A 26,857-nucleotide genomic window follows, 5' to 3' on the forward strand; every position below is an offset into this window, starting at 1 on the left:
TTCCTCCTCTGCAAAAAGACTTTTCGAGATGGGCAGCCAGAGCCGTACATCGCATTCCACATGTAGCGGTGCCACAGATTTCCGTAAAGGAATCCTATAAGGCACGTGCTGTTTTAATTTCAATCCCTTTCCTGATAACTCCTAACAGGGAGTTTTAAGAGCACAGCACTCTGAGTCACAGCGGCGATGTTGAATTGGAAAAGATATTTTGACTAATATCACCAGAATACACTGTCTAGATGTTGGGTATTAGATAGCGATCTTTGCTACATGTGAGACAGTTAAGGGTTAATATTGTAACTAACCAAGTGGTCAGTATAGTGGCCATCGACCTCGTGCCTGGTGGTCACGTATACCACAATTTGCATGTTTAACGGCTTTCGATATCCTTTGTTTAGAAGTGAAAGTAGTTCAATTGCTTTCTGGTTCCCTTTTGGATGCCAGCGTGTTAGGATGGAGAGGCTTTCTTGTCGTTTAAGAATGCCTACTCGAGAGTAAGCTTAGCACCTGCCAGAGCATTTCTGGCAAGCATAGGAAACTTAGAAGGTAGTAAGGATTATTTGTTTTGCTCCCAGTGAATTTCCCTTACACTTGAGTTTAGAGTAAACTTTGCTTATTGCTAAGACAAATGTCTTGTGTCTTTTGTGCGTGTGTGTGATCAAGCTTTATTTTCAATAGACCAGGATCAACGATCCACTCCCTCTGAATGGTAGTTGTAAGCCCTTATGAATTTAACACTAGAACCAATAGACAAGCCCCTTATAACTCCAAAACCAGACCCAAAAGGATTAATTACAGTAATTACATTCACTGGACAGCCTTTTGCAGATGGTTTTGTGTCGGCCTGGCCTACCTCATGTGGTTGTTGTGAGGATAAAGGGAGATAACCCCATGGGTACATTGACCTTAGATCCTTTGAGTGAGGGTGGAATCATGGGACCCACACAATTCTTTGTCACACAAATCCCCTTTCCTGTCCGGTGCCAGTACATTTATCTTCTTTTAACACTTTTAAGACATCCCAAAGTCACAATAAAATTTATCCTAATATCTACCTAGAATTCCAATAGTTTACCCTACTAAAAATAAAACCTTTGTTCTTACAACATCACAACTATCTCCTGCCGAATTTCTCAACACCATGATTTAGACTCAAAAACTCCCAATGTTGGTTTTGTTTCAAAAATTGAACCCAGGGGTCTTTATATACACACCAGTTTATCTTCCCATGTGCCAATTTTTCCCTATTTAATTTAAGCATTTTAAAAATTACTTTTGCATCAATTGCCTACCAACAACACACAGGAATGTCAGCAACAAAAATAGAAAGGCCACCTTCTTATATCTTTAAAATTCACAGATTATACATCCTCTTTTTCAAATTTTAACTTTTAAACCCTTAATTATTATCTGGTCCCCCCATGTAGTTTATAGGAATCCCTCCCTCCACACACACACAGAGGCTTGCAATACATTCATGAATGTTATTAAAAATCAGAAAATATACTCCCGATATACAACCAAGCATCACAACAAAACCATCAGAAGGAAAAGCTGAAATTGGCTACAGCTGAAAGCAGCCATGGCTCTTTGATCCAAAAAGCTCGCCAAAACTGAGAGCTCTTCAGTGGCTTTTTACAAACTGGAGCCTGGTGGGCTTTCTTGGGAAGGGAATCCAGCTACCACAAAAGAGAAATATTGATTTTGGAGCGCAAAGGCTTACCGTGATTATCGAATCCCCATCTGCAGACGGAAGAAGAAGAGTGGTGGAGGGGAAGGGAAGAGATCGCCCCCCAAATCCTGGCTGTTACCGATTCGGCTGTGACTTTCCCCAAAGTGTGAAACTGCCACATAAATATATAGTCTCTCGTCGCTTAAAATAACCCCAGTAACGTGAGGCACCCTTCCTGTCACTTGGCTGACTTGGGTGCAGTTCCCCTGCCTAAGTATAGTGTTAAGATGCTTTCAACTACACCTGATCTAAGAGAAAGACAAACGGGCTCGACCAGAAATCTCTTGGCTGCTCACTGCTGGGGAAGATGCTGCCCTCGACAATTACACGTGAAAACAAGACTGAGTCATAGGATGATGAGTTCAGAACTCCTGTACATTATTTAAATGTACGACGGCTTTTGCAATTGGGATTTTTTTCTCCCCTTCCCCCTTTCGTTGCCAAAGAAAAGAAGTTGCAGTTAAAGAAAGCTCCGCTAGTGTTTCTGGGGCCAGCGGGTTTTCCTTTCCTTATGCTAATGCTTAGCACATTTTAGAAGGCTGAAATGCTCCCATACATTAGCTTAATTGCTCCTGCGGCTGACGACAGCTCCGTAAGTAGGGTTGCCAGCTCCAGGTTGGGAAATACCTGGAGATTTGGGGGGTGGAGCCTGAGGAGGGATGGTTTGGAGAGGGGAGGGGCTTCAGCGCCGTAGAGTCCAATTGCCAAAGCGGCCATTTTTCTCCAGGGAAACTGATCTCTGTCACCTGGAGATCAGTTGAAATAGTGGGAGATCTCCAGCCACCCCCTGGAGGTTTGGAAACTGGCACGGGAAGAAATCAGTACAATAATACAAAAAGTGTATATTGTGTTTCAAAACATTTCAACAAGTACAATGGACTACAACAAGTGACAATAAACGATATATACTTGTTGAAATGTTTTGAAACACAATATACACTTTTTGTATTATTGTACTGATTTCTTCCCGTGCCAGTTTCCAAACCTGACGGTATTATCACGGAGGTTCTCTTTTCTTGTTTTGCTAATTACCCCCTGGAGGTTGGCAACCCTACCCGTAAGGCACGGCGACACCTCAACAAGGAAGGCCGCTTGAGGCCAACAGCTAGGGTCGGCAACCTCCAGGTACTAGCAGGAGATCTCCTGCTATTACAACTGATCTCCAGCCGACAGAGATCAAGTCACCTGGAGAAAATGGCCGCTTTGGCAATAGGACTCTACCTATGGCACTAAGTCCCTCCCTTCCCCAAACCCTGCCCTCCTCAGGCTCTGCCCCAAAAACCTCCTGTCGGTGGCAAAGAGGGACCTGGCAACCTTATCAACAGCCCCAGCTGACCCCCCACCATACACCTCCATTTTTTACTGCCCCGCCCAGGAGATAGAGAGGATCGTACTCTGCCCTTACTCAATCTCCAGACCGATTACACTGCGCGTGTCCCAGATCCCTGTGTTAGGATAAATAGGAAGCCCTGCTGGGCATGTGCAGCTTACCATGCTGTGTTTAAAGATGGTGGTGTATGAGCAGGGAAGGAGCATTAGGTATGCGCTCTGCCTCCTGGCCAAGGGCGTGAAAGAAGGAGAGTTGACTCGGACTCGGTGCAGGCCACTGACCCCAGAACCCACAACCCGAGGGCCACTGTCTCATCTCATCTCCTTGGAGGGGCTGCCAGCCAGAGTATGGGAGACTGGAATATCTATTCTCTGGTGGAAAGTGTCAAGTCACAGCAGACCTATGGCAACCCCGTAGGGTTTTCAGGGCAAGAGACATTCAGAGATGGTTTGCCATTGCCTGCCTCTGCGTAGCAACCCAGGATTTCCGTGGTGGTCTCCAAGTCAAGTAGTTACCAAGGCCCACCCTGCTTAGCTTCCAAGATCTGATGAGATCGGGCTAGCCAGGTCAGGGCATGATTGTCCCCTACTGGACATAGGGTTGCCAGGTCCCTCTTCACTACTGCCAGGAGGTTTTTGAGGTGGAGCCTGAGGAGGGCAGGGTTTGGGGAGGGGAGGGACTTCAATGCCATACAGTCCAATTGCCAAAGCAGCCAGTTTCTCCAGGGGAACTGATCTCTATTGGCTGGAGATCAGTTGTAATAGCAGGAGATCTCCAGCTAGTACCTGGAGGTTGGCAACCCTAACTGGACACGATACTGCAGATGCCCTGTTAGGGGGTGGTTCGACTTCCAGCATTTGTGTTCAGTTGTAGTTGTTTGGATCTTGGTCACCGAATGCAAAGTCAAAGGCTTGCATACATGGGGCCCCAGCATTGTTTTCCCACGGCATATCTGGCCCATAAATGTGCGGGGAGGGCACTGTTCTGCTAAATTTTCCTTAGTGGGGTGAACGATGGTCTTAGCCAAGGGGAAATCAGCTCCCCCCCAAACAGATGGGGAAGAAGAGCAGGTTCCCACTGCTGCCGCTTGTGCCTGCCCCCATTGATAGGGTTGGCGGCAGACCTGATGCTATTACAAGTGCTCTCCAGGCGATAGAGATCAGTTTCCCTGGAGAAAATGGCTGCTTTGGCAATTGGACTCTATGGCGTTGAACTCCCTCCCCTCTCCAAACCTCGCCCTTCTCAGGCTCCACTCCCCAAATCTCCTAGTATTTCTCAACTCAGAGCTAGCAACCCTACCCATCGGGAATCAGGCTGCTCATTTTCCTCCAGGGCCCCAGAAGCGCTGAGACTGCCTCCAATGGGGCAGCCTTACAACATGACAGGGGGTGGCCTAGAGATTTCGATTGGCAGCAGGATGCAACTTTTCTCGCCCCGTCATAGAACTGCTCTGACATAATCCAACCTGTTTTGCTTCCCCGGTCGCATGGTCCTCATGAAGCATTCCAAGAGCGCTGATGGAAATCTGAAAGGCTGCGCCAACGTCAACTGTAATTATTGCAAGAAAGAGAAGCTTTGTCCTCATCAGGAATTTCAGCACCGCAAGCATCACTGAGAGGAGGCCGGCGGCATCTGTGGAACTTGGAGGGGGGGGCCTCGAGTAGGGTTGCCAACCTCCAGGTACTAGCTGGAGATCTCCTGCTATTACGACTAATCGCCAGCCGATAGAGATCAGTTCACCTGGAGAAAATGGCCGCTTTGGCAATTGGAGTCTACGCAATTGAAGTCCCTCCCCAAACCCCACCCTCCTCAGGCTCGGCCCCAAAAACCTCCCACTGGTGTAGGGTTGCCAACTTCCAGGTACTAGCTGGAGATCTCCTGCTATTACAACTGATCTCCAGCCAATAGAGATCAGTTCACCTGGAGAAAATGGCCGCTTTGGCAATTGGACTCTATGGCATTGAAGTCCCTCCCCTCCCCACACCCCTCCCTCCTCAGGCTTCACCCCAAAAACCTCCTGCCAGTTGAGAAGAGGGACCTGGCAACCCTAGACATGCGACAGTGGAGCAGCGTGCTGTAGCCATCATAACTACCTGCCTTTAGGGTTGCTAGGTCCTTCTTCGCCATCAGTGGGAGGTTTTTGGGGTGGAGCCTGAGGAGGAAGGGGTTTGGGGAGGGGAGGGATTTCAATGCCATAGAGTCCAATGGCCAAAGTGGCCATTTTCTCCTGGGGAACTGATCTCTGTTGGCTGGAGATCAGTTGTAATAGCAGGAGATCTCCAGCTAGTACCTGGAGGTTGGAAACCCTACCTGCCCTCTCTCTCTCTCTGGGCTGTGGCCATGTCTCCCCCCTCCCGGTCCTCTCTCACCCTTAAAGCATCTGTGGGGTGGCTCTTCATCTTCCTCCCCCATCAGACATCAGAGATCAGAAGGGTGGGGCAGGCATAAAAAGGGGGACAGCTCCTGCCCCCTTTGCTCCAACCATAACTGCTGCCCAGAGGAGAGGGATGAGCGGGCAGAGGTGGGGAGGGCAGTGGCTGATCGGCATTTGCACCGCTGGGAGAATGAGCCATGATCTGCCAGTTCTCCACGTTCCTCTCACATAGGGTTGCCAATCTCCAAGTGGGGCCTGGAGGTCTCCTGGTATTACAGCTGATCTCTTCTAGCACTACTTCAGTTAGGGTGGGATCAAGCTAAGTCAACTATAAACCAAAGGGTTAAAGATATAGAGCGACAAGTAGATCTAGCAAGAGTGCCCCTATTTATGGCTCCCCCCCACTCCAAATTTATCCTTGCACCGGCAGCCTATCTCCATTACTTAGAGATAAACAAATATAGGAGGGCTTTTACCTTGGCTAGGTGTGCAGCCTTACCCTCTGCTATGTTAGAGGGGAAATTCAAGAAGATACCCAGGGCAGAGAGACTATGCCCCTGCAAATCCGGGGATTTAGAAACCACTGAGCATATTCTCCTGAACTGTAACTTTTACACTATACCCCATTCTAAGTTTATTGAGCCCCTCATACTGAGAATGGGACCCAACAGGGAAAGAGAAAAGATAGAAAAGCTCCTACAAGGAGATAATCCCTCAATCACCTCTCAGGTAGCAAAATTTTGTACGGCTGCAATGAAAATTCGTTGCCACAGAGTAGTCTCTTAGTCCAAATGGCAGATGTAACTTGGATGTTGTTTATTTTATTTTATTAATTTTTTTAAGTGACTTAAGACTTGGACTGTAAACCTTTGTCGGTAAAACTATTTTAGTCCATGTATCTTGTTTTATCTGGCCAAGGGCCGCAAATAAACCATCCATCCATCCATCCATCCAGCCAGCCAGCCATCCATCCATCCATCCATCCATCATCCATCCATCCATCCATCCATCCATCCATCCATCCATCTATCAGCTGATCTCTTGATGACAGAGGTCAGTTCCCCACAAGAAAATGGCTGCTTTGGAGGGTGGACTCTGGCATTATACCCTGCTGAGTTCCCTCCCCTCCCCAAACCCCACCCTCTCCAGGATCCACCCCCAAATCTCCAGGAATGTCCCAATCTAGAGTTGGCAACCCTACTCCTGCAAGAAATGGGAGCTCATCCCAGAGGTTGGAGGGGCAAGACTTTGGACTTTGGTGGAACAATTGGGGTTTCGCCAGTACACAAGATAGTGCCTATTCTCACCTGTCGGAGGGTGATGCTATTTAGTTATTTAGGTATTTTAAGTAGAAGATTTGTCACTCAGAGGCTGAAAGGTTTCCTGGCTGAATGTTTCTCAGAAGTTGAAAATCAAGGACACATGTTTTCTTCCTATTTGGATTCGGGTGTCTTATTGCGAAAGGAAGTTTTTAAAGAAGAACATGTTAACAACGGCATTCTTTCAACTGGGAACAGTCACTTCTGCCATAAGTTGTCTCACACATCTGTCAAGAACTTGCTGCAGTACGCACCTGCCCATCAATTATGATCATTTTCACAAGCCCTGCTCCACCTTCCCTAGGAAGTGAGGCAGGTTGGTCCTCTCAGTTGTGGGGCCTGGAATATGGACCTCTTTCCCCTCAGCTGTTTGCCCTGCAGCAGGACTCTTGAATGTACGGTGCCAAATGAAAACATATTTATTTGCCCAGACCTTCCGTTCCCAATTCAGCTGGCTCCATCATATAGCTAGATAACTAAATAGTTCTTATTCGGGTTTTGTCAGAGGAGATAATCTCACTGCTGCCGCCTCGCCATCGTCATCTTGGACGATGAGACCTTCAGTTGATTTCCCCTCTCCTCTCTCCCCTTGTCTTTTTAATATATTGCCTATAGAGACCATTAACTGTTTATGGGCTTTTAATGCTTGGTTTATATCTTGGTTTTTATCTCAGCTTGTGTATACGTGCTGTTAATCTTTGCTGTATTTCATCGAGTTGCTGGTCTTCTAATTTTTAATAGCTTATTTTTGCGGCTGATGGGATGTAATTATTTTTTCAGATGCTGCTAATTTTTTATTTTAATTGATAATGCGGATTTTTGTTTTGTTGATGTTTGATTGTGATTTGGATTTGCTTTTAATTGTATCCTGCCTCAAGACTAGGGTTGCCAACCTCCAGGTGGTTGAGGAAACAAAACTAGCACAACTCTATGTATATAAACAACAATTCATTAACAACGTGCTTACAAGAAAAAACTACCACTAGGTGTACAAAATATATACAATATTTACAACAATAATCACGTTAAGCTTAATAGCAAGAAAATAGTCCAAACTGGGAAACAATCGCTATAAGCCCAATGGCAAGGACCAATAATCACAAATAAGTAGTCTTCTCGCCAGGTGGTGGCTAGAGATCTCCTGCTATTACAACGGATCTCCAGTCGATAGAGATCAGTTCACCTGGAGAAAATGGCCGCTTTGGCATTTGGACTCTATGGCATTGAAGTCCCTCCCCTCCCCAAACCCCGCCCTACTCAGGCTCCGCCCCAGAAACCTCCCACCGGTGGCAAAGACAGACCTGGCAACCGTACTCAAGACCCACCTGACTGGGGGACAAGATAGAAATGTTTTAAAGTAAGTGGCATGTTACTCTACTTGGTATCTCAAAAAAGGTTGTATTAGCTCATAAGGTTAATCAGTTAAAAAGAAGACGTTTAAGCAACTAAAATTATTTGTTTGACAGTCCTGGTTATGTTTAGCTAAACATTTTTTTAAGCCATCTGTTCTAATAACTGCAAAATCCATCCTCGAGATTGTAGGAATGGCTTTGAGGGATCAAGCCAAGGTCTACCTAGCTCAATATTTTGTCTCCAGCAATGGTGTGTCAGGAAACGTAGCTGCTATGGCTCCTGGTGTGTGGGGAACGGGAATTCGAAAGAATCTAGAAACCTTCTTGGAAGAACCGAGGTCTCCTTAAGAAACATAGCCAGATGAGTTCTTCACATTTGACACTGATCTAAAATGGTGTGGCATGGTGGCACCTAGCCAGGTCCTGGTCATCAGCCCCAGAGCACGTGACATGAGTCAGATGAAGCAAGAGAACCTCAGATAATGGCCAGAGAGGCACTATTAAGAACCAGGGTGGTGTAAACATTAGAGGGTTCAGGCTAGGGAGATCTGGGTTCCTCCTTTCCTTTTCTCCATTTCATACTCACAATAATTCAGTGAGCAACGTCCAGCTGAGAGACACTGGCCCTAGGTCACCCCACAAGCTTCATGGATGAACGGGGGTGCTCATCCATGAAGCTTGTGGGGTGACCTAGGGCCAGTGTCTCTCAGCTGGACGTTGCTCACTGAATTATTGTATGAAATGGAGAAAAGGAAAGGAGAAAAGTTGCGTGAGCTCCTTGGAGAAAGAGTGAGACAGAGGCTGTTACTGCACTTGTATTCCCACCGATGTATTAAGAGTTTGAAAACGTTATAAAAAATACTGTTCGCACTTTGTTTGGCCCCTTTAGCTGTGAAGACGTTTTCCCACCATTTATAAGCCGTGGTATCCAAAAACCCTTTTAAAGCGATGTTTTTTACAACATTTTCAAACTCAATACATCACTGGGAATACAAAGTGCGGTAACCCCCAGAAATGTGATGGATAGACATAGAACCCAATTATTATTATTTCTTATTTCTATTATTCCCTAAATAATAGAATTCCCTAAATTCCCTAGTGCTGAGGAACAATACACCATTCCAGTCATGAGGGGAACAGCACAGAGGGGGACAAGGTGATTTCACAACCGGTAGTCTTCAAACCCTGATGCTTTCCGTTCTAGAACAGGCCATGAAGATTAGGATTGCCAGTTCCGGGTTGGGAAATAGCTGGATATTTTGGGGGCGGAGCCTGAAAGGGGCAGGGTTTGGGGAGGGGAGGGACTTCAATGCTATAGAGCCCAATTGCCAAAGCAGCCATTTTCTCCCAGTGGACTGATCTCTATCGGCTGGAGATCAGTTATAATAGCAGGGGATCTCCAGCTAGTACCTGGAGGTTGGAGCAACCCAAAACAGCACTATAACACTATAAAGCAAATAAGTGAATTTTATAAAGTGCAAAGTGAATAAATATATACAGCATATACAAAGGGAGTACAAACAGATACAAAATTTACAATAACAATCCAATAAGTATGACTTATCAAGAGGATGCCAAGGATCCTGATTCAACAGGTAAGTTCAAGTAATCAACCAATTAAGGTATCATTTGATATTAGAATTTTTTGAATCATTCAAATTCTTTTTAGGTTGCAGTTATTGGAACAAAGCCACAGGAAAAAGATGTCAGACGTGTTGTCTAGATCGGGACCACGTTTCGCATATGGCTTCTTCGGTGACCTGTATCTGTGTATCAAAAATGCATGTATTCAACTAATAAATCAACATTTATAATAGACATTAAAACATTATTTAATCAATAATAAAAAGACTATGCAAGCATAAATATTCTTACCAATAATAGATATAAGTATAAGTGCCTTAGTAGGTGTTGTCTCATAGGGACCGCAAAGATTTGTATCCAGGTCTCCAAAAGGACAGAATAGTCAAGGAAAGATAAGGATGGTATTTAAAAGTAAAAAGGATTTGGCTCTTAAATGATCGCAGCTGTAGCAGACAGGCTCAGAAAAAACTCAGAAAAAAGGGTTCTTAAAGTGATGCTATCCTAAAAAACAGGAATAATCTAATTCATTGTTTAGACCATTGGGAGACAATGTTCCCATAAGGAAAATAAGTTTAGTCTCCATTTGGTGCAGTGTTTTTTGGATATTTTGCGAGTCATAGGGTCGACCACAGAATTGCCATAAAACACAAAAGGAGAAATCCCTATCTCCATGTCCTTTTTCCAAAAAATGGGCAGTGAGCGGGGCTTCTAAATTTCTGGAGCGAATTCTAGAAGAATGTTCAGCGATCCTGATCCTCACGGGACGTATGGTGCTGCCAATGTATTTTAAACCACATTTACATTCCACGCAATAAACAACATTTTTTGAAGCACAATTAAAGAAATATTTTAGAAAAAAATGGAAACCAGTGGTAGTAGATGTGAGCTCTTTAACTGTAAGGCATAAATTACACACTGAGCACGTACCACAACGATGATGTCCTATTGCTGGCGGCAAAAGTAAAGAAGTGGAAAAAGAAGGCTGGGGAGAAATGTCAGTGTGGACCAGGAAGTCACGCATGGATCGTGGGCGGCGTAATCCGCATAGAGGTGGATTTTTACAGCCAGGTAAGGTTTCTACTAGGTGCCAATGTCTTTTGATTATGTTATTGATCAGATGAGCCTTGGAGCTATGTTGTAAGGACCAAGTAATGTTAGTAGAAGATGTAGGTGGTTTTGATCTTAAAAGTTCCTGTCTGTCTTTCAGATCTGCTCTGGTTTTGGCTGACTGTAAGACGTGGGGTGGATATCCTTTGGCTGACAATGCATTGTTTAAAGAAGCAGCTGTATAGTGATAGTCTGTTGAAAGAGTTGAATTCCGCTTTATTCTTAAAAAATGACTGTAAGGAAGGTTGTTAATTAAGTGTGGTGGATGAAAAGAAGAAAAATCAAGTCCTGCATGTTTAGTTAAGGGTTTGGTATAGGGTTTTACTGCCAGAGTAGACCCAGCAGTAACAAACACTTCCAAATCCAAAAATGGAATGGAAGTCTTACTGAACGTACCAGTAAAAGTAAGGTGAGTATGAAGAGTATTAACCCATTCTAAAAACTGTTTGTAGGCAGCCACTGACTTGAAATTAAAGAACAAATCATCAACAAAACGTTTATAGATAAGAATGTCATCTGAAAAGGGATTGTTTTGGAATATGAACTTTTTTTCGAAGTAAATCATAAAAATATTGGCTATTGAAGGAGCGCAAGCTGCGCCCATACTGACTCCATTAACTTGTAAGTAAAATTGATCTTTATACCTAAAGTAATTATGCTCAAATAATATATCCAAAAGTTGCAGCAAAAATTGGGTAGGCGGTGAGGGATCATTTCTAGAGTCTAAAAGATCTTGGATAATATTGCGCGCTTCATTGAGGGGTATATTCGTATACAAAGATATGACATCTAAGGTAGCAAAAATACTATCAGATGGAATAGATTTGTTTTCCAATTGAAAAATAAAATCTCGAGAATCTAGAAGAAACGAAGAAGTAGAAGAAGCATAAGGTTTTAAATAATAATCTAAGAACTGGGCAATAGGTTCTAGAAGTGATCCTGAGCCGGAAATAATAGGACGGCCAGGGGGAGGGCGAGTAGTTTTATGCACTTTGGGTAAAGTGTAAAATACAGGTGTTCTAGGAAATTTATTCTGTAGGAATTCAGCAGTTTGTGATGTGATATAGCCAGCTGCAAGACCTTCATAGACAGTTGTTCTAATAATTAATTCTATAGCTTTAACAGGGACGATAGAAAGCAGAATTGGAAAGCTGTCGCAAATTTTCATTGTCATAATCACAGTAATTTAAAATAACAATAGATCCGCCCTTATCTGCCTCCTTTATGACAATGGATTTATCTTTATTTAATTGATCAACAATCATTTCTTGGGCCGGAGTGAAATTTATTGAAGTGGGAATGTGTCTCTTTTCCATCAAAGACACATCCCGAAGGACTAAATGTTGAAAGGTCTGAATGAGATGATTGGGGTTAGCAGGAATAAATGTGGAAGGACATTTAAAAGGTTGTCCCATTTCTACTAACCCTGTTAAAGCTATAGAATTAATTATTAGAACAACTGTCTATGAAGGTCTTGCAGCTGGCTATATCACATCACAAACTGCTGAATTCCTACAGAATAAATTTCCTAGAACACCTGTATTTTACACTTTACCCAAAGTGCATAAAACTACTCGCCCTCCCCCTGGCCGTCCTATTATTTCCGGCTCAGGATCACTTCTAGAACCTATTGCCCAGTTCTTAGATTATTATTTAAAACCTTATGCTTCTTCTACTTCTTCGTTTCTTCTAGATTCTCGAGATTTTATTTTTCAATTGGAAAACAAATCTATTCCATCTGATAGTATTTTTGCTACCTTAGATGTCATATCTTTGTATACGAATATACCCCTCAATGAAGCGCGCAATATTATCCAAGATCTTTTAGACTCTAGAAATGATCCCTCACCGCCTACCCAATTTTTGCTGCAACTTTTGGATATATTATTTGAGCATAATTACTTTAGGTATAAAGATCAATTTTACTTACAAGTTAATGGAGTCAGTATGGGCGCAGCTTGCGCTCCTTCAATAGCCAATATTTTTATGATTTACTTCGAAAAAAAGTTCATATTCCAAAACAATCCCTTTTCAGATGACATTCTTATCTATAAACGTTTTGTTGATGATTTGTTCTTTAATTTCAAGTCAGTGGCTGCCTACAAACAGTTTTTAGAATGGGTTAATACTCTTCATACTCACCTTACTTTTACTGGTACGTTCAGTAAGACTTCCATTCCATTTTTGGATTTGGAAGTGTTTGTTACTGCTGGGTCTACTCTGGCAGTAAAACCCTATACCAAACCCTTAACTAAACATGCAGGACTTGATTTTTCTTCTTTTCATCCACCACACTTAATTAACAACCTTCCTTACAGTCATTTTTTAAGAATAAAGCGGAATTCAACTCTTTCAACAGACTATCACTATACAGCTGCTTCTTTAAACAATGCATTGTCAGCCAAAGGATATCCACCCCACGTCTTACAGTCAGCCAAAACCAGAGCAGATCTGAAAGACAGACAGGAACTTTTAAGATCAAAACCACCTACATCTTCTACTAACATTACTTGGTCCTTACAACATAGCTCCAAGGCTCATCTGATCAATAACATAATCAAAAGACATTGGCACCTAGTAGAAACCTTACCTGGCTGTAAAAATCCACCTCTATGCGGATTACGCCGCCCACGATCCATGCGTGACTTCCTGGTCCACACTGACATTTCTCCCCAGCCTTCTTTTTCCACTTCTTTACTTTTGCCGCCAGCAATAGGACATCATCGTTGTGGTACGTGCTCAGTGTGTAATTTATGCCTTACAGTTAAAGAGCTCACATCTACTACCACTGGTTTCCGTTTTTTTCTAAAATATTTCTTTAATTGTGCTTCAAAAAATGTTGTTTATTGCGTGGAATGTAAATGTGGTTTAAAATACATTGGCAGCACCATACGTCCCGTGAGGATCAGGATCGCTGAACATTCTTCTAGAATTCGCTCCAGAAATTTAGAAGCCCCGCTCACTGCCCATTTTTTGGAAAAAGGACATGGAGATAGGGATTTCTCCTTTTGTGTTTTATGGCAATTCCGTGGTCGACCCTATGACTCGCAAAATATCCAAAAAACACTGTACCAAATGGAGACTAAACTTATTTTCCTTATGGGAACATTGTCTCCCAATGGTCTAAACAATGAATTAGATTATTCCTGTTTTTTAGGATAGCATCACTTTAAGAACCCTTTTTTCTGAGTTTTTTCTGAGCCTGTCTGCTACAGCTGCGATCATTTAAGAGCCAAATCCTTTTTACTTTTAAATACCATCCTTATCTTTCCTTGACTATTCTGTCCTTTTGGAGACCTGGATACAAATCTTTGCGGTCCCTATGAGACAACACCTACTAAGGCACTTATACTTATATCTATTATTGGTAAGAATATTTATGCTTGCATAGTCTTTTTATTATTGATTAAATAATGTTTTAATGTCTATTATAAATGTTGATTTATTAGTTGAATACATGCATTTTTGATACACAGATACAGGTCACCGAAGAAGCCATATGCGAAACGTGGTCCCGATCTAGACAACACGTCTGACATCTTTTTCCTGTGGCTTTGTTCCAATAACTGCAACCTAAAAAGAATTTGAATGATTCAAAAAATTCTAATATCAAATGATACCTTAATTGGTTGATTACTTGAACTTACCTGTTGAATCAGGATCCTTGGCATCCTCTTGATAAGTCATACTTATTGGATTGTTATTGTAAATTTTGTATCTGTTTGTACTCCCTTTGTATATGCTGTATATATTTATTCACTTTGCACTTTATAAAATTCACTTATTTGCTTTATAGTGTTATAGTGCTGTTTTGGGTTGCTCCAATTATCCTTACAGCACTGAGCCTTCTTTTCTTGTAGTACCTGGAGGTTGGCAACCCTAATGAAGATGCATGTACCAAGGGGGCCAAAACTTGTCCCCAGAATCACAGCTGCAACCCTACGCAGTCATCTAATATAAATCCCCCCCCCCATTGTGGGTTTGTGATTCGCAGGACCAGCCACATCTAGGGTTGCCAGGGCCCTTTTTGCTACCGGCAGGAGGTTTGGGGGGCAGAGCCTGAGGAGGGCGGGGGTTGGGGAGGGGAGGGACTTCAATGCCATAGAGTCCAATTGCCAAATTGGTGAACCGATCTCTATTGGCTGGAGATCAGTTGTAATATCAGGAGATCTCCAGCTACTACCTGGAGGTTGGCAACCCTAGCCACATCCTTTTACCCAAAAGAAGGATATGACACCCCTCATATTAAAAGCATATTCCAGGTCAGATCAGGTTTAGCTTGCTCTGATGGGGAACAGATCTCCAGGGTCTCAGGCTGAGAGGGTCTTTCCTACCACCAGAGATCTTTTTCACTGGAAATGTTGCAGATTGAACCTGGGCCCGTCTGCACGCAAAGCAGGGGATCCGCTCATTAGGGTTCCAGCTCTGGGTTGGGAAATACCTGAAGATTTTGGGGGTGGAGCCTGAGGAGGGTGGGGTTTGGGGAGAGGAGGGACCTCATCAGGGTATAACGCCGTAGAGCCCACCTTCCAAAGTGGCCATTTTCTCCAGGTGAACTGTCTGATCAATTGTAATAGCTGGATCTCCAGCTACTACCTGTAGGTTGGCAACCCCACCACTCATAGCCGCTCCCTGCTGTGAGATCTTCATCAGTCAGAGGTGAAAAGAGCATTTTAGCACATGGTAGAACCATCTCTGGCAGCCGGGCAGGCAGTTTCACCCTAAGACGCGTGCGAGAATTAGGTGAGTCCCAAAGGCTTGATGACAGTCCAGCCGGCAGAAGGTGATTCAGATCTGGTCCTTCAGGTCGAGTCAGATGGAAAATGGCTTGTTTTCATTCCACTGGCTCTGGGCATAGGATTTTTGGACGCTTACAAAGCCTAATCGTTTAGGGGCAGTCCATAGCTCTGGCATTAGCTCAAGGGCGGAGAAGGGACGAGAGGGGCGGTTGTGTCTGCCTGATTGCTTTCCGCCATTAACACTTTTTTTAGATGTTTTAACATCGATGACTCAAAAGTTACATTCAGTGCAACTCTTTGCCACGTTGAAGTGTACCCGGTTTTAAATGGTTTGTGCCACTTTATTGTTTTTTAAAATATATATTTTGTGGAGTCTAGGGAGTGGAGTGTGTGTGTGTGTGCGCGCGCGCGCATGAGAGTCGCTTTCTGACTTTGTTGAACAACCTTGGAAGAGCAGAGAATAAACTTAAAAAAAAAACTCTTGTTCTCTATACAGGGCAGGCTATAGCATGAGGCAAATTGAGGCGATCGGTTCTAGAAGAGGGGGGTACCCACCCACCTCCCCTCTGACCTGTCACTGGCCTTCTGGTCCATTTCCCCATCTCAGCTGATACAAAGCTGCTTAATAGCTTTTTTAAAAAAAGCTTGGAAAAGCCCATTGGTTAGGGGTGCCAACCTCCAGGTAGCACCAGGAGATCTCCCGCTATTAAGATTGATCTCCAGACAATCAAGATCAGGTCCCCTGGAGAAAATGGCTGCTCATGAGGGTGGACTCTGTAGCATTATACCCTGCTGAAGTCCCTCCCCGCCTCAAACTGACCCTCCCCAGGCTCCATGCCCAAAATCTCCAGGTATTTCCCAACCCAGAGCTGGTAACCCTACCATTGGTGTGTGTGTGTGTGTGTGTGTGTGTGTGTGTGTGTGTGTGTGTGTGTGTGTGGCGGGTGGCTGCTGCCCGGATACTAGGGCAGGGAAACTGGGGAAACCTGCCATGTGGAACCCCTGTTGCTACCATACTGTATTGGCACCTGCAGCAGCAACAGGGGAGCCACACATGCCTGTTCCAGTGTGGGGGAAACCAAAATGACTTTTTGGTCTTTTATGCATGGCTGTTTCACTCACCATCAACCCTCCGATGACTTTTGGTCTTTGTTTGGATTATGCATGCCGTTTCCGACAGTCAGAGGTCGCCTCGCTCTCCCTTTGTGTTTCCCGCATTTTGCCCGGGTTTTCAGGGACTTGTTTTATCTCGAATTTGAAAATGCAGACAAAACATGGGGAAACGCAGGGGGAGAGCGAGGCGACCTCTGATAGTAGGAAACGGCACGCATAATCCAAACAAAGACCTGAAGTCGTCAGAGGGGTGATGGCGAGTGAAACAGCCATGCATAAAAGACCCTTGTTTTTGCTTTGAGACTTTTGCATTACAGCCCAAATAAAATCTGAACCTAGGGTTGGATCACACAAGCAGCACCGTTACAGTTTTAACTAGGGCTGTCAATTCGGTTCGGCCCGAACTGAAAATCAGCCGAATTTCCCTTGATTCGGCGGTTTTTAGTTCGGACGGATCCGAACTCAAAACTGGCGGGCAACCGGGGGGGGCCGAATTCAGCGAGTTCGGGAGTTCGGCGAATAAATTCGGCCAATTCGGCCGTCAGTAAGCAGCATAACAGTCAGTAAACAGCATTCTCCTCCCCCGGCCAATCGGTGGCCAAGCTGGGTCTTCTTCTGGCCAATCAGTCAGGATTGAGTGCTGGAGGAATCAGCTGATGTGCGGCCGGCCGGGGAAAGAGAGAGAGAGAGGGAAATCCTCATGGGTGTGAGGGGGTGCTTGTGCACATTCGCTCCTTTCCGTGGCTGCAGGGGGCGCATTTTTTGGGGTACCGACCCCAAACTTTCAGGGGATATTCAGACAGGTTTTTTTAAGAGACCACCCAAGTTTTGTAAACATTGGGTCAGGGGGTCCCGAGATATGGGCTCCCCCCCTTTTTTCTTTCCATGGCTGCAGAGGGCGCATTTTTGGGTGTGCCGACCCCAAACTTTCAGCGGAGCATCAGACTAGGCTTCTTAAGATACCCCCCAAGTTTTGTAAACATTGGGTCAGGGCCCCCCGAGATATGGGCTCCACCCCTTTTTCCTCTCCCCCCTTTTCCATTTTCGTGGCTGCAGGGGGCGCTTTTTTGGGGGTTCAGCCCCCAAACTTTTGTCATAGCTTCAGAGAATCCCTCTTAAGAGACCACCCAAGTTTTGTAAAGATGGGTTCAGTGGGGGCTGAAATATTGGCTCCCCCCCTTTTCTCTTTCCATGGCTGCAGGGGGCGCATTTTTGGGTGTGCCGATCCCAGACTTTCGGCGGAGCTTCAGTCAAGGCTTTTTAAGAGACCACCCAAGTTTTGTAAACATTGGGTCAGGGCCCCCCGAGATATGGGCTTTCCCCTTTCCCCTATTGGGATGAATGGATCACCCTCGAGAGATGCATACATATGGATCTTCTATTGGATACAAATGGAATCATATTGGATTACCCAGCCTCCCAGCCCCTCCTGCTGGAACAGAAGACAGCCACAGTAAGACCCCTTTGGGGGCTTTAATCTATATTTTTTCTTTTCTGTGTGTGTGTGGGGGGGGGGAAAGCAGAGTCTGTGTGTGTGTGTGGGGAGGGAGCAGTTTCTGTGGGTGGGGGGGGAAGCCAAAGGGGGCTTTTGCCGGTTCTGCCTGGGGTGTGTGTTCCCCCTCCAGTCTCTCCCTGGTTTGAGGGGGGGCTTCATTTTTATTCTTCAGGTTTTTCCTCATTCATAAGATCAGTTAGGTTATTGATGCTTGCTCAAAACTGGTTTTCAAATGGTGACTTAAAGAATGCATCTGCCTGGTCCCAAGTCCAATGCAAAAGGAGACATTCCACCCCCTCCTGCTCATTATGCATAGCTAGCTGCCTCTGTCCCTTTCCATGGTATGCAAACTCCCAGGTGTCAGGTGTTGCTATGCACTGTTGCAAAGGTTTTGCATTGCGTGCTTGTGTTGCTTTGCAGTTGTATTGTTTTGCAAAATTCTTCACACCTGCCCCGCCCTTTGCATATTTGCAAAGGGGTTGCTCTGCAGTTGTGTTGCTTTGCAAAGTTCTTAGCACCTGCCCCGCCCTTGCTCTCATCAGCTGTTTGTCGGCCGGGAGCTTTGTGAGTGGGCGGCAAGCTCTGCGGAGAGATCCACATTAAGGGTGGGGGGGACCCCTTTCAGGGCCCATATCTCAGCCCCCCCTGACCCAATCTTTACAAAACTTGGGGAGTCTTTCAATATACGTCCTTTGAAGCTCTGCTGAAAGTTTGGGACCTCTAAGCCCAAAAATGCCCCCCCCCGAGCCGCGGAAAGGCGCGGTTGTGTTTTTAATGGCTTTATTCGGCCGAATTTTTTTCCCGAACTTTGAATTCCCGCCGAATTGAACGGATCCGAAGTGGGGGAGTTCGGACTTCGGCACCTACCGAACCCACAAGGGCCAAATTCGGCCGAATCCGAACTGTACCGAATTTTTTTTTTTTTGACAGCCCTAGTTTTAACTGTTTAAGAAAAGGGAATGGAAAAAAAGAGGGAAAGACAGAGGAAAGAAGAGACCAGGCAGAGGAGCTGTAAACATTTTATTTTATAAGTAGGTCCCACGTGGCAGGGTGGGGTTGAAAATGGGCAAGCAGGCTGCTGTTCAGAGTCGCCATTTCTTGGGCTGCAGAGACAGGGAAGCTACCAAATTGCCCAACTCCATCCTTTTGACTTGAAAAGCTCCATTTTGGCTTGGTTTCTTCTTTCAGCAAATGGAATTGATTTGGCCTTTTATGCAGATCTGTTTCCCTTGCGGTCACCCTGCCGACTGCTTCGGGGCTTCCTTTTGATTCTGCGTGCCTTTCCCGACTGTCAGGGGTCGCCTTGCTCTCCCCCTGCGTTTCCGCACGTTTCACCCTTGTTTTCTGGATGCTGTTTTAGCCAAGATCTGGAACAAGCAGGCAAAACACATGGAAATGCGCGGGGAGAGCGAGGCGTCCTCCGATGGTCAGAAAAAGCATGTATGATCAAAAGGAAGCCCCGAGGCATTCGGTGAGGGACCACGGGAAAATGTCCCTGCATAGAGGGCCGTTATTTTCACATCACTCTCTGTCTCATCATACCAAGTCTTTCCCGGTAAATTTACATCATTATTGAGCAATAGTGTATAAATGGTAGAAATGAAACAAAGAAACGGGGGAAGGGGCAGTTAGCAAAAATGGGCAGAAGGAACAGGTCATAGCATCCAGAAACAACGAGAAACCAAAAAGGGCCCATTTGCACCCCTCAAGTTTTCACTCAAAATCTTTCTGCAATAGATTCTTATGAGTTCTCGGGTCAACTGTTGTAATGTGCTTATATCATCATCATCATAAACAACAACAACAACAATAATTTTTGCTGATGCTTTAAAACATAATTTGGGGCACAGGATGTCAGAGAGGACCTGGTATGCTTTGCTAGTGAACTGAAAAAATGAGATATAGATTAACTTAATACCAGAGGTAAACTGACAACAGATTATCAACGAAAAGCGTGAATGGGTGGGGGTTGGAAGTAGCAACACAGCTCTCAATAAGAGATGGTTAACTTCAGAAACATGTTTTGCCGGAACGTACAGAGGTGTCCAGAATTCTGCTGAGTATCCCTCAAACCATCCAAGGTCTAAAGGGAGGGGTGGAAGAACCACAGGCCAGGGATTCAACTGTCATAAGATTGGGCTGTAAACGAGACAAAAATTCACAATTAGATCCATACTGTATTTCCAGAAAGGATCAGAAACAGATAAAGCTCTCGGCTTCCTACTTTTTATCTCTAAAGCTGAGCTGTTTATTACCTGGATGGGAGACACATTGGAAACCCAATGATCCCCTATTCTGCATTTGGTGTTTTTTTTTGGGGGGGGGGTTAAATAAATGTAAGCACAGTGCATGTATGGCACAGAAGCGTTCTGCTGGTCATTGAGCCAGGAAGGCGGGTATTTTGCAGGGAACCTTGGTATGATGTCCTGAATTTGTGTGGGCCGAAGTATGGAGTCAGGTGCTAGCACTTTACCCCGCCAGAAAGGGGAAGAAAAGAGAAGGGTCACCACTCATGGATACAGCTAGTGTGCAGGGTAGGATCTGCTCCATGACTGATATGTACAGCCCCGTGGCACAGAGTGGTAAGCTGCAGTAGTGCAGTCAAAAGCTCTGCTCATGAACTGAGTTTGATCCCGACGGAAGTCGGTTTCAGGTAGCCACCTCGTTGTTGACTTAGCCTTCCATCCTTCTGAGGCTGGTAAAAGGAGTACCCAGCTTGCTGGGGGTAAAGTGTAGACAACGGGGGAAGGCACTGGCAAACCACCCTGTAAACAAAGTCTGCCTGGTAAATGTTGGGATGTGACATCACCCCATGGGTCAGGAATGACCCGGTGCTTCCACAGGGGACTAACTTTACCTTTACCTTTATTTGGACCAGAAACGCACATCCCTTCCATCAGCTAAAAGTCTGGGGGAGGGAATTTCGTTTACTTTGCCATCTAAGGGGGTTACCGCACTTTGTATTCCCAGCGATGTATTGAGTTTGAAAATGTTATAAAAAACATCGCTTTAAAAGAGTTTTTGGATACTACGGCTTATAAATGGTTGGAAAACGTCTTCACAGCTAAAGGGGCCAAACAAGGTGCGAACAGTATTTTTTATAACATTTTCAAACTCTTAATAAATCGGTGGGAATACATAGAAAGTGCGAACAGTATTTTTTAAAACGTTTTCAAACTCTTAATACATCGCTGGGAATACGAGTGCGGTAACCCCCTAAAAGGAGCCCCGTGGCGCTGAGTGTTAAGCTGCAGTACTGCAGTCAAAAGCTCTGCTCACGACCTGAGTTCGATCCCGACAGAAGTTGGTTTCAGGTAGCCGGCTCAAGGTCGACTCAGCCTTCCATCCTTCCAAGGTCGGTCAAATGAGGACCCAGCTTGCTGGGGGTAAAGGGAAGATGACTGGGGAAGGCACTGGCAAACCACCCCACAAACAAAGTCTGCCTTGGAAACGTCAGGATGTGACGTCACCCCATGGGTCAGGAATGACCAGGTGCTTGCACAGGGGACCTTTACCTAACCCCCTAAAACTTGCTAGACCAGGTACAGGACAATCTATGGGGCCTCCAAGACAGGGACTAGGGAGACACGATTCTTGGGAGGCATGGTCACCCTGGGGGCCATGCAGCTGAAGAAGTTATATGGTGTGTTTCCATTCAATGTTTGAGTGTGGAGAGGCCAGAGGGAATCTGTCTAGGTGCCTCTGGTAGCTTTCGGCAGCCTTGAACTCTGTTGGGGAAGAGAAAGAGCCACCACCAAAAAGGCCCTCTCTTTATAATAGCTGCCCATCGCTCCTCTGAGGCTGGGAACACATAGAGAACGCCCTCAGCAGAAGAACTTGAAGCAGGCGATCCTTTCGGACTATCCTTTAAGCCTATGCCCTTCTAGCAATCCAAAGGTGCATTTTAGCCTTCTCAGCCTACTGTCAGTACATCTTTGCGGATCGTTCTTTTACAACTAAGCAGAGAGGTGCAAAACAATACAAACTTTGGGAGAGATTTCTTCCGGGCTCTTTGGTCTTCTGAATCCAAATCGTCTTCCGAAATGGGTTTGAGCGAGCCTTCTCGCTTGCCATCCCTCAGCATTGGAACCAAAGTCTTCCAGTTTTTCCCTGAAACTTAGATTAAAACTGGCTTTTAAAACTGCTTCTGTTCTCCTGCCCCAACACCCCGCCCACCCCTCACAGTTTTCCTTAGGAAAAATGATAGCAATATCTGTGGTTCAAGTAACAGTTGATTCACACAACCTTTTCCGGCGTGGCAACTACAGATTGGCATGCGCCCACAAAACTGTGTTTCGTAAGGTGCAAGGATAAGGTCTTGCAGGTAAAGTAGGCCTTTTAAGCAGGGACGTTTCCCCGTGGTCACCCCCGCCGACTGCTTCGGGGCTTCCTTTTGATTATGCAGGCCTTTCCTGACCATCAGCGGTCGCCTTGCTCTCCCCACACATTTTGCCCGTGTTTTCTGGGTGCTGTTTTAGCCAGAATCTGGAAAATGCGGGCAAAACATACAGGGAGAGTAGGCTGACCTCTGACGGTCAGAAAAGACATGCATAATCAAAAGGAAGCCCCGAAGCAGTTGGCGGGGGTGACCGCAGGGCAATGTCCCTGCATAAAAGGCCATTCTTGCCTCTGGATGAGCAGAGATACCAATTGCAAAGAAACCATACCTGATCATAGTCACACATGCCTTGGTAATAGCCAGGTGGATTACCGTAACATTCTCCATGGGGCTGCCCTTGAAGACAGTTTAGGAACATTGTCTGGTGCAAACTACAGAGGCCAGGACAAGGATGGGGAGCTGCCATTGTGAGCATCTCCTACGGGGAAACGTCCCTGCATCAAAGGCCGTATAGTTTTTTTGAGGGGAAACACCTTGTTGCAGAGCTAATGGCAGTTGCTATAATCCAAAGTAAAAGTCATTTTGACATGGCCAGCCCTGGAGTTACACAGATGCGTTCAGGCTCTTGAAGACCTGGTCAGAAGCTCCTTTGGGCCACTTGGGCAAGGGAGGATGGGCCACTGCCAAAATGACTGGAAGACAACTCTCATGGTCACAGACACTGCTTGGCCACACCCCTTCCCACTCCTGGAGAACTGGGTGGGAGGGGGCAGATAGCTAGGGTTGCCAGGTCCCTTTTCGCCACTGGTGGGAGGTTTTTGGGGCGGAGCCTGAGGAGGGCGGGGTTCGGGGAGGGGAAGGACTTCAATGCCATAGAGTCCAATTGCCAAATCGGCCATTTTCTCCAGGGGAACTGATCTCTATCGGCTGGAGATCAGTTGTAATAACAGGAGATGTCCAGCTAGTACCTGGAGGTTGGCAACCCTACAGATAGCATCGCTCAGAGGACCAGGTTTGGTCAAGGGGACCACTTGTGGCTGGACTTTGATTCCAGAAGTTAAAACTAATGTAAAATCAAATTACAAAATGGGATGGAAGACTTGAGTTACTTGTCCCTGGTGGGGTCACTGGTATTGGCCAGTAGGAGGGCAGAACACTCACAGACCTGTAGACCTCACAGGGGTCATGCCAGCAATACATGACGCTATGTGTGTGTGTGAGTGTGAATTACAGTTTGTAGTTTAAAAAAATATTATGAATTGAGTGTTGGGGAAATGCATTTTGCCCATAAGGGAAGAATTCTGGATTCTCCACAAGAGCTGGGCAACATCTGTGCATCGTTTCCCCTACCAAACAAGGCACAGAAAGGCCCTTCCTGCCCCAGGAGGATGACAAGGACCAGCTCCTCTAACGTTTCCTGCTTCCTCACCTCTGCCATACTTGAAAGTAAAGCTGAGGTTGCGTTTCAGCTCCTCGCTGTATCCGCCGGGGTCTTCGTTGATACCCAGGTTGGTGTTCCACGTGGACCAATTCACCTCATCCACCCTGCAAAGGAGAAAGTCAAAGATGCCATATCTCTGGCGGCTGCCATCACAGGAAGTCAACCCCTTGTCCCAGCCCAAAACTCGGCAAGTTCCAGAAATAAGATGGCCCTCTCTGTGGCAGGATGGAAACTGAGAGAGAGGGGCATCTTTCCCTGTAGAACAACTGGTTTCCCACCACCCATCACACTCTCATGTGACCAACACAGGATGAGGAAAGGGATGCCAGCCCCCAGATGGGAGCTGGAGATTTCCTGGAAATCAGGTCCTCTGGAGAAAATGGATGCTTTGGAGGGTAGACGGTATGACATTTCATCTCACTGGGGTCCCTGTCCTCCCCAGGCTCCACCCCCAAATCTCCAGGACTTTCCCAACCTGGATCTGGCCACCCTACCCCCCCCCCATCCCCTACCAGTGGCTGGAGGGTCATGGCAACCCTAGGAGGAACAGGTGGAGTTACACAAATGGCCACCAAAGTCAGGAGGCAAGATTATCCCCCCTGAGGTTTCCTTAAGTGTAGTAGTAGTAGTAGTAGTAGTAGTAGTAGTAGTAGTAGTAGTAGTAGAAGAAGAAGAGTTAGTTTTTATATGCTGACTTTCTCTACCTTTTTAAGGAGAATCAAACCGTCTTACAATCTCTTTCCCTTCCCCTCCCCACAACAGACCCCTTGTGAAATAGGTGGGGCTGAGAGAGTTCAGAGAAAACTGTGACTGGCCCAAGGTCACCCAGCAGGCTTCAGGTGGATGAGTGGGGAATCAAACTCGGTTCTCCAGATTAGAGTCCGCCGCTCTTAAACACTACACCACGCTGGCTTGGGAAGAGTAGACCTGGAGCCTGTGTTTGGTTTGGGCCGAGAAGGAGCAGGACAGGCTGGGAAAGGCAGGCTCGGACCACTCCCCTCCCCCTGCTCAGTCCCTCGGCAAGGGCTTCAGTGATGGACAGGAAGATGGGGGGGGCATAGAAGAACTCTGTCCCCCCCATATTCTCGCCACCCCAGTGACCGAGACAGTAGAGATTACCTGAAGCACCACCTGTAATCGTCTTTGCCATCAGGGGTGATCCCCACCAAAACTCGCTTCCCAGATCGGAAGGGGTTGACGATGCAGTTCCAGTAGCTGTTTTCAATGTTCAGGATGGTAATGGCTCGCTGCATGCAGAAACGAGCAGAGAGAGAGCAAAAGGGAAAAGTCGGCGTTTCAGGTGTCTCGTTTGAAGGTTGTACAAGGGAAACTGTACACCCTCCATCTGTAGAAGCAGACAGCTGTGTATACTAATCCCAGCTCCAGGAGTAGGGTTGCCAGGTCCCTCTTCGCCACCAGCGGGAGGTTTTTGGGGTGGAGCCTGAGGAGGGCGGGGTTGGGGAGGGGAGGGACTTCAATGCCACAGAGTCCAATTGCCAAAGCGGCCATTTTCTCCAGGTGAACTGATCTCTATCAGCTGGAGATCAGTTGCAATAGCATGAGAGCTTCTCCTAGTACCTGGAGGTTGGCAACCCTACCCAGGAGAGAGGCAACTGGATTTTGCAGCTCTGCTGCTCTGACTTGAAACCCCCTTCCTTTTTGCCTTGGGTGAGTTTTTATTTTTGCCCCACCATTAAAATGTACAAAATTTTTGGCCATATCCTTGCATATAAATGGCATGGAATGTTTCTGTGGTGCACACGTAGCATGAAAGAAACGGCAGCTACAAACATGGGCAAAATTAAAAGGTGCGCAACAACAATAGAGGGAAAGCAAAAGGAAACAGAACAGGGCAAACCGGTCTTTTCGTGGCAAAGAGAGTCCTATTTGTGCCCCTGGAAGGTGAGCTAAATTCCGTCCCTGACCTGATGAAAATCACGTTCATTTGCGCAGCTCTGGAAATAGATGGGCAGATAGATATTGGCATGAGCTTGGCTAATCTGATCGCTGTGAATGCAAGTGTTCTCTCAAGGGCCTTTTATGCAGGGACGTTTCCACGCAGTCACCCCTGCCGACTGCTTCGGGGCTTCCTTTGGATTATGCATGCCTTTTCCACCTGTCAGGGGTTGCCTCGCTCTCCTCCTGCACTTTGCCCACATTTTCCAGATTCTGGCTCAAACAGCATCTGGAAAACACGGGCAAAATACGCAGAGAGAGCAAGGTGACCTCCGATGGGTGGAAAAGGCATGGTCACCTCATTCTCCCTGTGCGTTTTGCCCGCATTTTCCAGATTCTGGCTAAAACAGCATCTGGAAAACATGGGCAAAACACTCGGGGAGAGCGAGGCGACCTCTGATGGGGGGGAAAGGCATGCATAATCAAAAGGAAGCCCTAAAGCCGTTGGTGGGGGGTGACCACAAGGTCTTTATCGTCCTCCCACCTAAAAAAACCAAACCTTGTAGCACTGCCTCTGGGACTGTCGCCACTTGGGCAATGGGTGGCAGGCAACATCGTTCAAACGGTGCGTGATTTGTCCCATTTCTGTGATTCGGGGGAGGTGGGGACCTGGTGCTCCAGCACCGCCCCATGGTCACAGGTGGTCCTGCACTTGGGACCCCCCAAGCTTCATAAGCCACAGCTCTCAAGTTTACAAAGGACATCTTTGCAATCACTCTGGCTAGAGACAGACAAACATCTCCCCTGCCCCCCAAATTTAAAGGTGGTAAGGAAGAAATCTGTTGAAAATTAGGCACCAAAGATGCCACAGCAAGAATATTTTAGAGGAACTATAGTTGCCTGCCAATCCAAGCAATCTGGCAAGCCTAGCTTCATGGTGGAGTGTGGATTGAACCTATTCTAGCACAACACCCTATGTCAAGAACGGGCAAAGTTTTTGACCTGAGAACCACATCTGGGTCTCCGCCTGCTTTGA

The 26,857-nt window shown here is 46.1% G+C and overlaps 1 protein-coding gene across 1 annotated transcript in view; it reads right to left on the reverse strand.

Annotated features, from left to right (window-relative positions):
- Window positions 1-20,236: 20,236 nt before the first annotated feature.
- Window positions 20,237-26,857, reverse strand: part of TRPV1 (transient receptor potential cation channel subfamily V member 1) — a 31,254-nt gene continuing 24,633 nt past the window's right edge. The window contains exons 13-16 of the mRNA XM_056864889.1: window positions 25,045-25,172; window positions 23,914-24,029; window positions 22,132-22,261; window positions 20,237-20,284 (exon numbers count right to left, since the gene is read on the reverse strand). Of these exons, the coding sequence (XP_056720867.1) occupies window positions 20,272-20,284; window positions 22,132-22,261; window positions 23,914-24,029; window positions 25,045-25,172 (387 nt within the window). The 3' untranslated portion in view covers window positions 20,237-20,271. The remainder of the gene's footprint in view (window positions 20,285-22,131; window positions 22,262-23,913; window positions 24,030-25,044; window positions 25,173-26,857) is intronic.

Source organism: Euleptes europaea, chromosome 19 (genome assembly GCF_029931775.1).
Source record: "Euleptes europaea isolate rEulEur1 chromosome 19, rEulEur1.hap1, whole genome shotgun sequence".
Classification (NCBI taxonomy): Eukaryota; Metazoa; Chordata; class Lepidosauria; order Squamata; family Sphaerodactylidae; genus Euleptes; species Euleptes europaea.